Genomic DNA, 18,772 nt, shown 5'->3' on the forward strand with positions numbered 1-18,772 from the left:
CTGATTGAAGACTGGGACTTCGAGCTTTACAAAACTTTACCTGACAAAATTAGCTGATACCGGAAATAGTTGCTCCATGAATTGATCGATGTAGAGTAGAACAGTTTCAATCAAAGAACTGTTTAGGTTTAGCTTTTCAAGTATATCCTTAACTTCCAGCAAGATGTTTACTGCATTTTCATCCCCTGAAATTCAGTGCCAAGAAAGTCAATAATATGGCATCTGCACGTGACATTTAACTATTCAATAGATTACACCGTCAAAGAAAATGATCAAATAATTTGTAAATATTACGTGTAAGTAAATATGTAACAGTGGGGTGTGTAGACCTTTGACACAAAGGTGAATGCATCAACAGAGGTCTATACCAGCAAGTTATACCCCAAACAAATCTCTAGATCCTATGACTACATACTAATTGCCATGGAAGCTACCCAAACTCTTTAAATGAAATCAATAATGTCTACGCTAATTATAACGTAATTGTTTACGGCAGCGAATCGGATGACAATGACTTCTACGTGCAGAGAAAAGGAACAAGAAAAAAAAACATTTTTCCCACTTATAATGGAGCTAAATTAAATGTGAATAGTAAGCTGTTACAGAAACACAGTGGAACCTGTCTACACTAGCCATGGGGAAGAACAAAACTTGGGGCCGGAAGAAGCAATAAATTGTCACGCGAAATGCCTAATTCGTTATTAGAACAAAATGTCCCAAATTGTGTTGTTGCCATAGAAATATATTGTTGAATACGCATACAAAGAACTTACGCTGTAAACGAATTGCGTCATATTTAGAATGGTGAAAGGAAAATGTTTAATTTTGTTTTTTAAATGTTTAAATAGTGAACTATTTTCCGACAAAAAATATAAACCTCACAGCAGACAGACAGCACTACCGTTAGAAATATGTTACAACTAATCAACAAAATGGACCGACGGTTGAAAAAATCAAAGAAACCCAAGCGTTTACACCTAAGCTTTTAGATGTGTATTAAATTAAAAAGCTTTTCCATCATATAGGACAAGAGAAAATCTGGCCCTGTTTAGAGAATGCGGGTTATATAGAAAATTTCAGCCCAAATTTCAAGGATTTTTTAAATGTGTATCCTTGTCTATTAATTTATATACCTTTTAAAGATATTTACATCGCTGTCGTTTTATATATTATATTATCAAGTAGAAATACATGTTTACGACATATTGGAGTGGTTATCCTCCGAAGGTTTGTTGCATACATACATACACATACATACATACATACATACATACATACATACATATATATATACATACATACATTTGAAGGTTACCAATTGACAATTATCTTTGAAACTGAATCATTCTTACCGGTTTCCACAGCGTCTCTTGCCATTTCAAGCAGGATACCTATCCTAGTGTGATCATTCCACTTTGTAACATTAATTGTTGTTGGAATTCTGTATTCTGAGCAGGACTGCAAGCTGTCACATGCTTCAACTATTATTTCAAATTGACCTAAGAAAAAAGGTTTTAGCAATGCAGAAACATTTTATCAATTAAAGAAGTATGACAGTGTCACATTAAAACTTATACTTTCATTTTGGAGTAAACATTATTTTGAAACGCATGAGCAGAACTCTAGCGGCAAACAACAAACAAACAAACACAAGAACAACATCATAAAAAACAACGCAACATTCAACTATAGAGTATACACTTTTTGATACGGTTGTGTCGTTCAATAGGTTGCTGAATTGCACTAACTTATATGCTTAAGTCATGAAAAATGTATATCTCTGTTACAAATATTTTTCGAGGTTTCTAAGAAGATATTGTTGTTTCTCCTTCGAGTTCGAAGATGACATCAATCTCTAGTTTCGTTTATGTGAGTACCTGAATGGCTGATCAGGAAAAGTTGTGTTCTGGACTGTCTGTGACAGGACATGTGGATTGGGTTTGCTGGATCCATAATAGACATGCTGCAGTTCTGAAATTTACTTTGCTCGCACTTCTGCACTGCCTTTGCAGTTCTCCTCCGTTCAAAGTCTAGCTCCAGTATGGATGAGACCGCGTCAGGTGGAAAGATCTTGCTTGAGCTCATCCCAAGACTCAGGGTCGGTATTGATGTGTTTCAAAGGTTACTTGAAGACATCTTGGAAGCGTCTCTTCTGACCGCCATGAAATTACTTTTTCTCCTTCAGCTCTCCATAGATCTTCATTGTATTTTGCTCTTTTGACATCATGCCCATCCCAACTGAGATTTCATGACCAGAGTGTGTATGCTTTGAATGCATTTCAGTGTGAGAAGCTCAGTTTCAAACACCCTTTCCTGACAATTTATCCTCATTAGGGTTATCAGGCAGCCCATGTGAAAATAGTTCCTTTTCTTGGTATGGCGTCTGTACACCGTCCAGGTTGCGTGATCATTCAGCCTGTTGCTTTGTTGACCTTAAATGTTGTTTGTGCACTATGCTTTGCATTCAAATACATTTGCTCATAGTTTGCCAAAGTCAAAATTTGCTATATTAATTTTGGCGTTGGTGTCATCATCGATATTGACTTCATGTGACATTGAGCTGCCGATAAAGGTGAACTTGTCCACTGCCAGAAGCGTTGGGTATTTACTGTATTGCAGACTCTACTTAAGACTTTCCGGGTGCAAGTTGGGGCACTAACTCTGTCTTCTTGATACTGACTGTGAGACCGAAATTGTCATGAATTGTACAGAAATGGGCATATTCTGTTTCATATCACATTCAGATTGACATTCAGGGAACAGCTTTCAGGAAATAGGGGATCACGAACAGTCAGTTCCTGTAACTTTGCGTAGACTCCTCAGATTTCTGCCCATTATCTCATGTCAACCAAGTGTCATCGTCACGGAACCCATCAGTAGGTATGACAGAAAACGTCATACTTAAGACAACTGGGACCTGCACACAGCCATGTTTGACCCCATTTGTGACTGGAAGTGGTTGAGACGAATTGGCATCGTCCACGAGCGAGCATGCCATCATGGAATTACCGAACCATAACGATGAATTTATCTGGACAACCAAAGTTGACATGAACATACAAAAGATCCAAGGCTGCACAGTTCTTCAACAAATGCGTGTTTCACCTTGTCCTGTTTTAACTTATAAATATTAACGTTCATTTGCACTCTTTCGCCAATGACACAAAGCCATATCTGGTGATCTGTGCCAGCTAGCACTGACGTCTCCAACGCTGATACGATTGTCTGCCTTTTGTACTTCTGCAGTAATGACTCCAGGTCTCCATAATATTTGTCTTGGATGTCATATCGGATGGTCACGCGGGTGCATAATAGCTGACGATAGTTGCACTTCTTTTTATGGACAGTGGAAGTCTTAGTTTGTATTGGCCTGTCAGTGGCGCCATTTGGAGATTTTGTGCGCGTGTGTGTATGTGTGTGTGATTTGGTTTTTCAACGTAGTTTTAAACATTTTTCAGTCATGTCACTACGATATCTACAGTGTGGTAGCTTATAGTGATGTCCAGCACTTTGGCATTATGCCGCAGACATGTAGCATCATGTCCCACCTAGTCACCTTATCCTGTCACCATTCCGACCAGTGCTAACACTAACCTCCTAAAGCTGAGTGCCTAGCGAGGCAGCTGTTAGTACCATTTTTACAAGTCTTTGGTATAACTCGGCCACATTCGAATCAGACACTCTAACTACTAGGCCACCGGAGCTGTCCTGGAGATTTGCAATCTTGCTAACCAGTTTTGTTCTAAACTTCGGCCTCTTCAGAAAAATATGTAGTCGATTCCTTCTTTGGTGAAATATCCTTCCTCGTATAAAAGATTTTCATTCTGGACAGCTATCTGTTGAATCTGGCCAGTTCTTTATGAACTAGAGCTGTTCTTTTATATGCTCAATCTGCTGATGAACTGTCCGTTAGTGTGCGTACTCTCCAGATATCGTTGGCAATATAAATGCAAACATGTGCAAATTGAAAATACCATCCAATTGTCATCCTTCTTGGTATGTTCAAAGAGTATTCTTAACAAGTCATATCCAGAAAAAGATTCCAGGAAATCATAAACTATTTGCTGAACGCCAAGGAAGCAGATATTATTAGTAATGATAGTATCTTTTTATTGAAAACAAATATATATTACTTTGAACCATTTAATTATCTCATTATCTCTCTTATATTATCATCTCAGTTCTCTCTTCCAATAATTTATTTTTCTTGTAGTAGGCAATAAATATTCATAAAGTGAATTCAACCACGAATAACAATGTTTATTGTTTCTGATGTTATGCTAATCACTCTAACCCAAAAAAACTAATTATGTTAGTAAAATATGTTTTTTCACGAATACTTATCCAATAATAATACCTTAGGAGAACTACTATCACTTCGCTAATCCAGCCCTCCCCTATAAAACATATTAGCTACAAGAGTTATATAAGTTATCTGCTCACCTCCATGGCAGTCGGATATAGTGATTTCCCCTTGATATAGAAATTGCGGTCAAAACCAAAGAATATCACAGTTACCACTGTAGCGTAAGGCACGCTCTCTCTATATATGTAACTGCGGGAAGGCTGTGAGGGTGTATGTGTATTATGATTGGATAAGTATTCGCGAAGAATCATATTTTACTGGAAAAATTAGTTTCTTCTTTAAATACGTTAGGAGAAAAAAATGAAGGGCGGTACATCCCCTTACCGCGGAGAAAAGATCTCCAGTCCCGTAAGGTATGTGAGACAACTTCTATGTGATCCGGGTTGCGTCTTCGGAAAGTGAAAAGTTTTCCCTCCTGTAAATCCAACGGAAGTCATGATGCCTCGTCTTACGCAGCTATCGAATGTCCGGGAAGGTAGTTTATTGATCCACAGCTATATGCCACACAGCTATATGCTGATATTACACTTAGGGATCCAGGAATATGACGAACTTTAACATCACTTTAGAAAGTCCCACACACGCATGCAAATATCTGGGGAGATGGTTCCGCCTTGTCGTTTGAGATCAGTCATCACCGTAAAGTTGTCCGATAGAATGATGACTCCCTTTCCAGTTAAAAAATCCTGCCACCAGTTAAAGGTTTTAAAAACGGTCTTCATCCCGAGAATATTGATATTTAAAAGGCGTTCTTGGGGAGACCACCTTAATCTGACTTACCCGAAAGACAGTAGTAGGTGTACCCACCAGCTGTTTGTACTTGCATCCGTACAGACTGCGATCTTTGGCGGTTTTACTTGCAGAAGTGTACCAGCTGTGAGCTAGTTAGGTCGCTCCAATTCTGCACATGGTACCTCATTTTTGTGCAAATGGGGAGAGGTCTGTCCAGTGGGCAAATTATTGGCCTCCATTGGAATAAGAGAATCATTTGTAACGAACTAGGATGATGAGGTCTGCTGCCGTGTTAAACATGCCTAGAAGGTGAAGGAATTCCCGTGCGAAGAGGGAATCTATAGATAGTAACGAAGCCACCATGGTTCTATAGAGAGTAGCGAAGCCACCATGGTTCTAAAGAGAATAACGAAGCCACCATGGTTCTGATTTTCAATGTCCATTCCTGATGGTGAAGTACGCTGTTTACCTGTGTTGAATTCCATACCTACATCAACAAATAACTGAGATGGCACTAGGTAGGATTTATCCTTCTTGACGACAAAACCAAAACATTTGTAGCAGTCTTACATGGGTTATCATGCGTGTTTTAATGTATTATTCAACTGACGTTTGTGCAGGATGTCGAGTAGGTAATTTGATGTCGTCGCATTGGAAGTGGTCCAATCATGAGCCATAGCATGGGTCATCAGTCGAGTGAATACTCAGGGATTGATGTTGAGTCCAAATGGGAAAGCTCGGAATTGATAAGCGATGTCATTGTAGGCGAAAGCCAGGATCTTCCTGGAAGCCTTGTGAATAGGGATGTAAAAATATGCGACTTGTAAGTCAGGTTGATTGCGAAGACTCCCTCTTGAACAACATTCAAAATGCGCCGTGGTGTTTCCATCGAGAAACAAGGAATGTGAATAAATTGATTAAGGCTGTTTAGGTCGTTGACAGGGCGCAGAATGTCGTTTGCCACTGGGACCAAGAAAAGTCTGGAATAAAATCTAGGGGAATTTATTTTCCGAATGATTAATACCGCCTTTTCTGGAGAAAATCGCTTATTTCTTCATGCAAAGTGGTGGTTTTCAATGGGTTTGATTAAATGTTTGTAGCTGCTGATCGGTCTCTGGATAGAGGACGCGGTTTTGAAAGTGATGTAGAGTCCTTTGAAAACAACGTGACGAGTCCATTGATTTATTGTGGCAACTCTTGTCCCACTCGGGAGCAAGGAACTGAGGCATTTATCCTACCGGGATCTGTGGGAAAGGCCGTGTGGAGACGAAGTCATTGCTTAAGAGATGGAGGAGGTCGTGTAGAGAAACTTTGGCGTAAGTGATCGCTACTCTCTCTCTCTCTCTCTCTCTCTCTCTCTCTCTCTCTTGTTCATTTTGGTTCGTGAGAACTGTGGTTTTCGACATGAGGAACTACGTTAGGACAACTTGCCAGAGGTCTTTGTTCTAGTCGTGTCCCTGTATCGGTGCTGATGATAAAGACCGAGAAAATTCGTCTCCTTGGTGGCTTGTTTGCTTTGTCGATCTGGCCGTTACAGAAGTAAATAAGAGAATAACGATTGTGATCTTAGTTTGGCATTATGATGATTCTTAAGGAAGGTTGTGCTGGAGAGTAGTATATATTCCGCCAGTTGTAAATCTGCAGCTGCTGTGGCTGCATTGGCTAAAGTATGTTCAGCAGCTCTGTGCAAGTTTTGGTCCACTCTGGAGACCGACTCCGATGCATGTACCGTGGAATTCAGAGGAGAGATGATACGGTCTGAACCGCTTCTTGAAAGATAACCTTCTGTACCAAGTCCATCATAGATCTGACGGCTACCACATTGCGAACCAATTGTTGGGTATCATTGAAAAATGTATTCAATCCATAAATATAGAGTATGGTTTTGTTATCCCCAAAGTTGTGATGTCTCTTCAACTGTTTTGATTTATAAATGAAAAACTGCCGAGAGTAAATCCGCGAGTAAAACGTTAATGGGAATCGTTTTTGTGAGGAAAAGAGACGGTTGATGATGAGATCTTGCAATTGATGATGTAAACAGTTCAAAACGTGTTTGATTCTGCCCGACAGCAAAAGTAATTTGAAACTGGATTCTTCCTTTTTCGTGAAAACATCAACATATGCTGGAGTTCTGATCCAGGTGGTTGGTAATGGAGGAGGAAGAGGGCAGAAATCTAAAGGTAAAAGGCGGACAACTTTTAAGGTATAACCAGCAATGAGGAGTTCTATGGTGATAACATACATTTCGGTGCTATCTCTGATCATGTAGAGTTTAGGCGTTTTGGAATTGGAGAGTCCTTATTGATTTATCCCCCATATCCACCAAACATTTCCGCACTGAGGCCATGTCAGCATGTAGGCTGGTCCTCTCTATGTCGTTAGTCGTACGTTTCCGCGCTTTACCCATGGTCTAATAGGTAAGATAAATAGAGCAGAACGAATAAGCTTGTTGTTGCTCTACACCTGTCTCTTATTATTAAACGGAACGTTGGTGCAAGATATGCCTATGGAGTTACCTGGACAATGGCAGACAAATTTTGCCAAAACAATTTAACACACTACCTGTAAGAGGTATTGGTAAATTCAGTGAAGCATGGCGTCCAGACACTAAAAGTATTAGCAGAGAAAACGCATCCCTATGTAGCCAGCCGTTGTGGAATTATACATGTATTCAACTTTTTTGTGTAGGTCTCAGAGAATTGCAAGTTAACCTAATAAAAGTACAGCCCAAATAAATTGGTAAGTTGCCTAGGCTGCCCGTGCAATTACTAATTTCAAATATGTAAGGACGACAAAGTGTGGCTAAAATGGTAAAGGCAGAACTTTGTCGAGGTCAAGAAGCAAGTTGGAAATATATGAAGTGTGAACTCCTCTAATACATATCAATTTTGATTATGGCTTTCGCCATGTCTCTTATGTTGAGAGTGTGCTTCTCGGCACAAGCGGATGTAGTAACTGAGATATTCATGGGTCTTGCCACCAATCCCTATATCAAAAGGAGATCACGCTGCCCGACCGCCACTTACGTGGGCAGATAACCTTTAGCTCTTTCAGCTAAAACGTTTTATCTGGGAGGGCTGTATTTGCATGGTATCAAAAGAAATTGTTGCTTTACAGTCAAAGCAATAAAAAGTATACATACACATTAAATACATGCAGAAATACTTACATCCAAACCTACATATATACATAAAAGTATATGCATATATCCACACGTTCAATAGGAAATTTCGAATATGGTTGCAATATCCTTTTGTTATGTTTTTGTTTCTTTTGTTGCAATTTAGTTATTATATTTGTTTATGTTTTTCTATTTCTTGTGTTCTTGTAATTTATAATTAAATACCTGCTGGAAGACGAAGATTAAATGATTTTTCTCCAGCCGTTGAATGGATCCCAATTTGCTTTCTTTCTTTTCCATTCCAGTAATACAGATAGTATTGTAGATTTGTCTCATCTTCGTAATCTATCCATTCATCGTTAATGGCAACAGTGAAAACAGTCTGCATAGACACTCCACTTGTAGGTGTAATCTGAAAGATCAGATATTATAAAATTGCATTAGATTTTATTCTCGGGTTTTAGTTATATGGCAAATGACTGGTATTTTTAAACAACAATCCTCCACAGAACAGATTAATACTTATATGCACACCAAATGAAATCGAACTTTAGCAGACGCACATAAAAACAATAATCTAGGAAATAAAGTCAATATAATACCACAATCAAAGACTGATGATAATTCCACATATACTCTGATGACATTAATACTATCATAATCCTCGAAACGCAAGGTTCCATTCCAAACGTACACGTACAAGCACTGTAAACTAATAGAAGGATACAACATCTGTTGAGCAAATTGCATAATATACTGTTTTCAAGAGGATAAAAGAGCTGTCATATTAGTTTGCTAAGTCAGCGTGACATATCATATTTCTTGCTAACAGCACTCGAAAATTACACAGTAATATGTTTTAGAATAAGGTATGAATATACTCTACCATTGCTGTTCCAACTTTTGGTATGCTGTTGACCCTGGATTTAAACTCTTCTCTGACGTCGATGTCGTTGCTGTTTCCTCCAATACCAATGGCCATGAAATTATAGGTAGCCCCAGGAATAAAAAATTCTCCTGGTATTACGAGATCGAAGCGATCCCAGACCATAAGTCGGTCCATCCTTTTCACCAGCTCGGTGCTTGCCATATGAAGGACTCTTTCCTCGTAGCCTAAATGAATAAACTCAGATAGGTAAGGATAAAAGAGGAACTAGCCGTGCATAAACAATCACTTGTGCTATGTGCCCGTCATTATGTTCAGATAAACGAAATAGCCTTAAATTTTATTTAAAATCATCAACGCACTTAAGATTTTTTTTAAACAATGTTTTGAGTGTCACTGAGCTATAAAGATCAAGATTCACTGACCTGTGACCAGATGTCAGCCTAATCCGCAGATAATTTAAAGGAAATCTATGTACACCACCAGAAGAACATGCACTGTGGTGGATAGAAAGAATTATCATCAAATGTGTGGTTCTGCATGAAATATAGGAAAATAGTCACGTTAACAGTTGTTTCATTTCCATTCTACGCTCAAAAGAACTTTACCTTCATTACCATTGGAAACCATAGCAAAAATAGTTCCATTCTTGAACGCTCGCACAATTGTATTGATGACCAGGTAGTCATTTGTGTTGACCAGTTCCGTGTGTCTGATATGCATGATTTGTGGAGCATCGGAGGCTACGATTTTAACCGTTGATATGGTGGATGCTTTTCTAGAATCCTTCTGCATCGTTAATGTAAATTTAAATCTGTAAAACAGAACATATACGATTGTAACACCTTAGGCTAGCTTCAACAAGTTTATAAACTTAAAACTATCGTATTGATCAATGAGGATGCATACATTAGCAGAGAAGATATTACCTGAAAGAGAAATCACGAAAATAGATTTGGTTTCGACGGATATGCATGACAGGGCAAAAACTAAGCTAAACTAATGATGGAAAAGTTATCCTTTAAATTAAAATTACTGCTGATAAAATTAAAAGACTGCACTACATACAATAAAGATATTTAGCTGTAGTTTAACCACTAATCAGGTAAGCTTTTACGTAAAGTTGCGTCATTTTCTTACATCAGAATCAATCACCGAAGAAAAGGAACATGGTAGGTACAAAATTTAAGATTTAAAAACGTAAAATATGTAGGATAAAACAGAAGCGGTCAATAACATAACCATCCCAAATGGAAACGTAGCTGCTCTTCGATAAGAATTTCAACACAAATTAAGATTTTGTTAAACGTTAAAATTAGCAATTGCCGTAAGTATTGATAGTGCAAAGTAAAAATGTGTGCGTAGATATAATAGAAATAAACGTAAATATCTAAATCATACTCAGAGCCTTCGCGCATCATCGTTTTAGGAAACATAGATATTATTCCCTCCTCCATCGTGAAGAGTTCCGGAGTTTTGGTATTGTGATCAAATGTCCAACACGGATAGAAATTTCCATCTCCAAATTTCTCCTGAAATGTAAACAGATTGTTGATTTCGCAAAACTTAATATTATGTGTCGATTATTCTGCTTCATTTTGCTGCAATACAACTTAATGTAGTCATATTTGAAGGTTAAGTGGCACCGTTTGCTCAACCCTGAAATGTCTTATTCCAAGCTGCTTTGTGTCAAATATTGGCTAAAATATATCCATATTTTGAGAAGAAACCACTTGAAGATTTTTTAAATCTTGTATCGATTTGCTCATTTGAGGACGGGTTGGATCATCATTTGTAAATGTGTTGAACCCCTTTACAGAGTATGTCCTATTTTCAAACATGGATTATTCTGTTCAACGCTTTTTGAGAATAAAACTCGATAATAGGTTTTTCTAATTTTAGTAACAAAGGCCATATTTAATTTCGGATCGGTACCGTTTGCTGTATTTTGAGAAGACGTGTTCAATGATTTTATTTCTAATTTAATCACATTGGGTTATGAATTGACATAACGTGAAAGACATCCAGGCCAAAATACTGTTTGTATAATCTGTTCAAATTATGTTTCTCATAAGTAGTTTAAAAGTTTCTATATTTAGAGAAATGGCGGTCATAACTGATGACATCCCAGCATTGCAGACACATAACAGTTCTACATGGCCAGTTCCATTCTGTAAAGTTTTGGGCAACTTGTTTAGAGGGTTTTAGGAAGGTCATTTAAACGTTATTCTTTTCCAAATATTGACTTTAAATATTATATAAATGGACAGGTTCTTTATATTTGGCAACATGTGTGGAAAGAAAATTAAAATTCTCAAGACAAATTTGGAACATCAAACTCATCACAGAAGAGTGGAATATCTCACTGATATCCAACCAGAGATGCAATGGAAAGCACAGTCTACCAGTGTGTACTGACAATAGAGCAAATTTTTATGGAATTATCTACTTCAACCTGTGAGACAGATCACTTTTATTGAAATCTATGTTAATAAAAATGATGATGAAATTATTATTTTAAAGAATTTGATTTTTTACATTTATTTTTGATTTTATATATAATTTACATTATTTTTAAAGTTCTGGTTTTTATATGTTTTATCTTGTATTGCCCCACGTTATGTTTATTTGGAAGGGTTTATCTTCCAACAGTTTTTGTGAAATTGTTTATCTATTTATTAACTTTACTTAAATTGACGTCATGTTGACTTATTGTTCTGACGTGCCATTGGCACTTAGTACATATATACATACGAGGGCTCAGGAAAAGTGTATTGAGGCACTCGACCATAGGATATAAAATTAATTAAAAATCAAATGAAATTTATGACAGAATTCTTTCTTCAAAATGTTTGAAAAAATTTATTCAGCGTTTTTTAAGAAGTTGTTTAGGTATTTTCCTAATTTTAGTAATTGAGACTACATGCCAGAAAACTTAAGTCAACAGCTGCAACAATTATTCGACCATGACCTCATTGTAACGAACACAAACTTTAATACACATACCAACTACACTGCTTACACTTTTACTAAAGAATCTCTTTCCCATAAATAAACATGTTTAAAGAGACAACTTCGGAAATGGCATTTACACACATAGCCTTTAATTCCATAGTGATATTCGCATTTACAGTTAAACTTTTTAATGATGCTGGTGTGATTTGTATGTCAGGAAATATTAATTTCAACGGCATATCACGCTTCTTTAAGAGTTAGAAATGGGACATGTTACGAGAACTAAAATGTCCAAATTGTATGATTTTCTTCTAGACGGACACTGTTACGGTTGCCGCAGACCACCGGTATTTTCAAGACAGTACAGCATTGTTAATATATTGTCGAGCAAAATAAAAGACGCAAGCAGATATTTATGTAAGTATGCAGTTACCTTTTACAAGAAAAATGTCCGTGAAATGCATTTAAAAGAACGTATCGGCTCAGTTTACACCATCGTTTGTGCTAAATGATTCATTTTAATTAAACCTGAATTTTCAAAATGTGCTATAAAAAATAACGGTTGCTGATTGGCCTAAAGAACTAACACGTTTCTAGGTAAAGACAGAAAATAAATTTCGACCAATCATCTGCTTCCTCGACATTATGTGCATCATAAATAATTACATCAGTTTCTGAAACTTTGTTTCAATATTTTTCTAATTTTAATAACTGTGTCATTTTTTGATGGCGGATTGATTCCATTTGTACGAAAATGAAATACTGCATTCCAGAATGCTTCTGTCAAATTTTGTTAAGATTGACTAAGCTTTTTGAGGTGTTTAAAATAGCAATGTTGACTGACGGGTTACTGGCTCTACCATAAGCTGGCATGATCTTTTATGGGTCAGTGTGGTAAAAATACAACACAAACTCTACATGTCGCAGACAAATTTGCATATGTGGTTAGTCTCCTGATGAATCGTCTATGTTGTCAGAAAATTAAAGAAGCTTAAAACACAATATGTACGAAATTTTTAAAGAAAATGCAATTTCTCCTGATGTAGAGCATGTGACATGTACCGGTATGTTATATGGTCACTATATTAAAACTTCCATTTACCAGACACTTTAATAGTTCAATCTGGACTAATGTAGGTTGCAATATAAAACCGGTTGTTGGAGGGCTGATTTAAGAAATTTATACTGTATATGTTTCTATATCACATTTAAGAACATGTGTCGGTATATAAAAGAAAGTAAGACAGAGAGGTAGATCCACCTGGCATTCCCATTCATATGTGGTCGTAACACCTGTCTGTTTATCGGGATCGTAGGAAAGACTGGCATTTAATATTAGATCTTTCCCAATCACATGCTGGATGTTCTCTCCGTTATTTATAATGGGTCGCAAAGGAGAACTTGTCGTCTTAAATGAGATTGATGCTTCACCAGTTATGGCCTCTTCAATAATTGTAGTAAAGGTTACTAAAATTGTTGAAAGAATAAATAATGAAGCTAGTTAATCATATATCATAAGCAACAACTGAATGTATTGTTGAAAAATCTGACGATTCTCTAACTTTATAATTCTTTACAAAATACATAAGCGTATCATTGAACTAATAAACTGATTAATTTATTAATTACACATACGTAAATGTTACATATAGTACATTTAAAAAGGATAACTATGGCAACGATTGGGTCAAATAATTCATACATTAAACTACCATCATGAATGCAAATGCTTGATCTCTGATTAAACCCAATCCATAATAGTTAATATGAGAACCCATCCATGTGAACAAAAATATCTGTGTTATAAATAAAATAAGAACTGATATGAATTGATGAGAAAATAAAATACTTGTATTTATTTTAAATTGTTTTTAGCATCTAGAATGAGATAACTTATGAAGAATAAAGTTTAATATATCCATATAATAATTGATTAGTTCTTCCACTCTATTTGTCGATCATATGATGTAACATTGAAAATTGATGTTATGTTGTATTTCGTGTAAAATTTTAACTACACCACTCTAAAATTAGCATTGGAATTGATGCTTGATAATTCTCGTATATATTGATTGATATTTTTGCCAAAACTGCTCATCTATGTTAAAAATAAATGTTAATTATGTTAATTTGATGTTCTTATGCATGAGGGTAAGCTGCTATTATGTCGCATACAAATTACATTTTAAAGCTCCATGAGAGTTACAGACAATCGGTCATATAATACATTCTTGATTGATGGTCGATTTTCACTTCACAAATTATCTCTTATTATTTCTTTTCGTTGTACTTTGTTTTTTCAGACTATTATTTATATGCACTGTCTATTAAAACTACATCTAAATTAAGATATGCTTATCTTAGATTCAAGCATATTGCATAGTTATATGTACCTGTAAAGGTAATTTTATATGTCTTTCCTCCTCTTAAAGTGTTGCCTGGAATAACCGTTCTTGGCTTCATGGAATTGATGTCACTATCAATATCAGCATCTATACTCCATGCATATAGTGCACTACCCTGATAAAACACAGTAAATACATGAACATTGTATGGCAGGTTATAAGCAGTTGTGCATTAGGTTGCGTGTAGACTGTAGATTTTAATAGTAGATAATTCCCTTCAGCAATAAGCTACACCCAATAAATTTTCTGGATAATACCAAGGTACATTGCATTCATTTTCTTCCTTAATAAATAAATAGACAAATAATCGACTCTAACGTAGAGTTTCTAATTTTTCATTTTGCATATGTGTCTCAATAGATATTATAACTTTGGAGCCTGGAAGGTGATACTATATGGGTAATCAAATTAAGGTACATTGTTGTTATAGGGTTTAACGCCATTTTTCAGCACAAGATAGGCTATACATGGCGGCCAGTATTAATGGTGGAGGAAGAACCCGGGAAAACCCCGGAAAGAACCACCGACCCACGAGAAGCTACCGGCAAGCTTTCTCACATATCCACATTGGCCGAGCCCGAGACTTGAACCTACGCAGACAGAGGTGAGATGGCAGTGATCCGTGACGGAGAGCGCTTTAGACCACTCGGCCACTCGGGGCCCCAAATTTAAATTAAGGTACATTGTCATTATCAAGCACGATAATCTCAAGTGAACTATGACCATTTAAACCTTCTAAATGGTCAAAAAACGGCATTACTTCTAAAAGGATGCATCCAAATAGTGTTTGCGAAATTGAACTTGGAATAAAATGCTCTTAAAGACATGTGTGTGTGTGTGTGCGTGTGTGTGTGTGCGAAAAACGGGCAAAAGATAATTGAACTCCTAAGAATTCATGCTTTGATTTCAAATCAACACCATGCTATACCATTGTGACTGTTGCAGAAGCAGGAACCAATCAATCATAATTTCGACAGTTTTTGTATTCAGATAAATCATGCAAATAACTATTAACATCCTCTACATTAGAAACGTAATAATAATACCAAGTAACTGATAGTGACTGGGGAAAGAATGCCAACTGTGAAGTAATAATGAATTGATAATCAAAATGTTAATATCAGCCGATTCTAGTGACTATATAATTAATTAAAGGAATGCTTGTGGAGGTGGAACATCCTGTTGTCTATGCGGGACTTATAAGAAATTTTCATATCTGACCTTAATAACTGTACATAATTATTTTCGAAGTGAAATATTCAAAATGTGCTGTATCTCCAAATATATAAATATTTATACCATGCACATGGCTAAAACGTGCGATAATTTCTTAAAGATAATAAAAAAAACATTATTATCCAAGGATGAACGTGTTATACGTCACTCTGAGATGCAGAAATATTAGATACATTCACTACAATATTAATTAATATCTGTGAAACTATTGTAAATTTACAAAAACAATTTTGTTTTGATGTAATGCTAAAACAATTGTTCTTACTTCCTATGCAAGTCGTGCAAATATTTGCAAATGTACTAAATTCTATATTTAAATAATTTATCAGTACATGGGCACAATTGTAATAGAATTGCCTTCATAACAAAAGTTACCACATAACATGTACACCCAAATACCATGTACACCCAAATAAACGACGCATTATTTATCCTTTTCTCCGAGTGGTGATTCTGTCGAAAACTTGACTTTATATGCACATATATTTGGAAGGGCAACAAATATTCGTCCATTTCTTTACCTTACTGTTTGTCTGAATTACAAAACAAGGACATCTTTTGTGTGGTATTTGCAATAACACCATGTAGCTTCCTTTTGAAGTGGATTTTGTGCGAGGATGACCGAGAAACCCCATCCAACGTGGCTGCAACCAGCAATATATCATTTAAAAAGCGACTCTACTCTTCATTGCAATTTCCAGACCCTATTTAGACATCTCGATACTTACGTATCATCTGCATGCCTTAGTGCAAGACATGATTTGCATGTTACAAATATATACCAGATAAACAAGAAAAAGATACCAGAAAGAACTCTATATAGAGTGATTTCAGTTGCAGCACAAACTATGTTTTCCCTGACATCTTGCTGAAGTATGTTCTGGTTAATTATCCACTTGTTTCTTCATGTTGTATCAGAGTTTTTTCTTTCATCCACTCACAGCAACAGCTGATCATAATCTCAGCAAATATCGCTTGCGCCACGTGATTTTGCAAATTATGTATAAGGTATGAATATGTGTATCAGATCCAAATTTTGTCAAGGCAGTCCTGATGGGATTCGAAATTATGTCAAGGCAGTCATAATGAGATACATATATTACCATTTGTTCAGTAAATTGTAATATGAAATCTTCCATTCTGGATCTTAACTAACTTAAATTGTAACTATAATTTGATAATTTGAGCAAAAATGTTAATTTACTGTATGGTATTCTGCGTATTGCACATTGACAATGGATCTTCAATATTCAGTTGATGGACATGTTCGTTGAAGTAAGAACACTATGTATTAACGTGTAATTGAATAATGTAAAACAAATAATAATTTAAATAGAATTAAAAAATACCTGTGTATCTGCAATGCATGCGGATTTTTTGATTGAAGATGTGATTATTATTTTCTCTGCGGGATTGACTTCTTGTACGCCACCAAGAATTTTTAAATCTGGTAAAATCAGCATTGTATCATCCAATGAAATTATTTTCTCGGCTGATACTCTGTCACCAAACTGAGTCGCCAAGATTACAGCAAAATTAAATTCGAAACCGGCCGACAACTGCAATAAAAAGAAAATGGAAAATACACGCCACTTTCTGTTATTGGAAAAAGAAAGAAAAGCAAAGGAAAAAATTTCAACCTTCCAGTCCTGTAATATCTAATTCCAGTACAGTCGATAATTCATTATCTACGCTAGGCATAACTCAAATGCACGGCTGAAGGAAATCAAAATTTACCTCTGATCCATTCACAGTTATGGCATCATTAGTTAACTGTGCAATTTTTGTCATCAATGCAGAGACTTTGTCCTTTGCATCCGTCGCTGTAGGATCTGTTTTAAAGAAATAAAAAGAATATCATATATAATTCCTGCTATATTTATCCGATAAAAGTAAATGCCATAATAATTTAACGAAAGTGGAATTATCTCTCGGTTCTACATGTGCTGAAGTATGTAAGTGGATATAGAAGGATTAAAGAGAGTAAGAAGATAAAAACAATAGATTGAAAGTAAAGCCTCTGTGTCGAAAGAAGAGAAAGATGCTGAGATGTAAGGAAGATACAAGATATGTATTTGTTTGTGTGTTGATTGTGTCCAAAACGTAGAAGACACACATGAATAAGAATCAGACAATATTCAGCAGAAAAGAAAGAATGCTTATGATTTTTCAGAAATTTTAAAAATAAAAACTGAATAATAAAGAGGGGAACAGATAGAAGAACACCGAATACGCTTGATAGTATGTGTCGAACATACAAGCATATGCTCGATGATTAACGAAATCTTTTGGATGTAAATACCACTCAAATGTGTCAATAATTTTCAGCCACCTAATGGTCATTTGTAATATTTTTATCTTACAATTAATCTACTGGCAGCGTTAGAGCGTCCGTCTCGGAAGCGGGAGGTCGTGGGTTCAAACAACGGCCGAGTCATACCAAAGACTTACAAAAATGGTACTAAAAGCTGCCTCGCTAGGCGATCGGTATTAAGAGGTTAGTGTTAGGACTGGTCGGCATGGTGTCAGGATAATGTGACTGGGTGGGACATCATGTCTGCGGCATGTCGCCCCAGTGCTAGACATCACAATAAACTGCCACACTGCGATATGACTGAAAAATTGTAAAAGCTACGTTAAAAATCCTAATCACACACACACACACATATGCATTTGTACCTTTCCTGATAGCAGTTACGTTCCAGCTAAGGGTATATCTTAGACATCCTCTTTTCTGGACATGAGCTTTGATTGAAACTGAATCACATGTAGAAATGAGGGACGGTGACCTTAGAGTCAATTCTGGCACGATCTGAAAATTATCAAGACTTTTCTAATTATCATGTCTTCAATCCCAAACAAACGGGCTTTGGAAGCGGATGCATTTTCTTCCTTACAAAGTGTTTCAATTATACATGGAAAAAGTGCTGAATTTTGTTTTCGGTCTGTAAAAAATTAATGGGACTGAATAATTGTATAGAAAACTAGTCATAAAATGGTCTATGTTTCCATATATCATGTAAATGTATCAGCTTTGTGTTACGTATATAATTGATATAGGCACTATAGTT

The 18,772-nt window shown here is 36.2% G+C and overlaps 1 protein-coding gene across 4 annotated transcripts in view; it reads right to left on the reverse strand.

Moving 5' to 3' along the window:
• Positions 1 to 18,772, reverse strand: part of LOC149780305 (uncharacterized) — a 94,454-nt gene that overhangs the window by 19,425 nt on the left and 56,257 nt on the right. For all 4 annotated transcript variants that reach the window (XM_089937136.1, XM_089937137.1, XM_089937135.1 and 1 more), the window contains 11 exons: positions 18,381 to 18,513; positions 17,439 to 17,533; positions 17,051 to 17,260; positions 14,454 to 14,580; positions 13,322 to 13,527; positions 10,507 to 10,637; positions 9,714 to 9,919; positions 9,106 to 9,332; positions 8,445 to 8,631; positions 1,353 to 1,499; positions 41 to 185 (listed from right to left, as the gene is read on the reverse strand). In XM_089937136.1, the coding sequence (XP_089793262.1) occupies positions 41 to 185; positions 1,353 to 1,499; positions 8,445 to 8,631; positions 9,106 to 9,332; positions 9,714 to 9,919; positions 10,507 to 10,637; positions 13,322 to 13,527; positions 14,454 to 14,580; positions 17,051 to 17,260; positions 17,439 to 17,533; positions 18,381 to 18,513 (1,814 nt within the window). The remainder of the gene's footprint in view (positions 1 to 40; positions 186 to 1,352; positions 1,500 to 8,444; positions 8,632 to 9,105; positions 9,333 to 9,713; positions 9,920 to 10,506; positions 10,638 to 13,321; positions 13,528 to 14,453; positions 14,581 to 17,050; positions 17,261 to 17,438; positions 17,534 to 18,380; positions 18,514 to 18,772) is intronic.

This window comes from Sinohyriopsis cumingii, chromosome 16 (assembly GCF_028554795.1).
Source record: "Sinohyriopsis cumingii isolate HCF-2022 chromosome 16, ASM2855479v2, whole genome shotgun sequence".
Lineage (NCBI taxonomy): Eukaryota > Metazoa > Mollusca > Bivalvia > Unionida > Unionidae > Sinohyriopsis > Sinohyriopsis cumingii.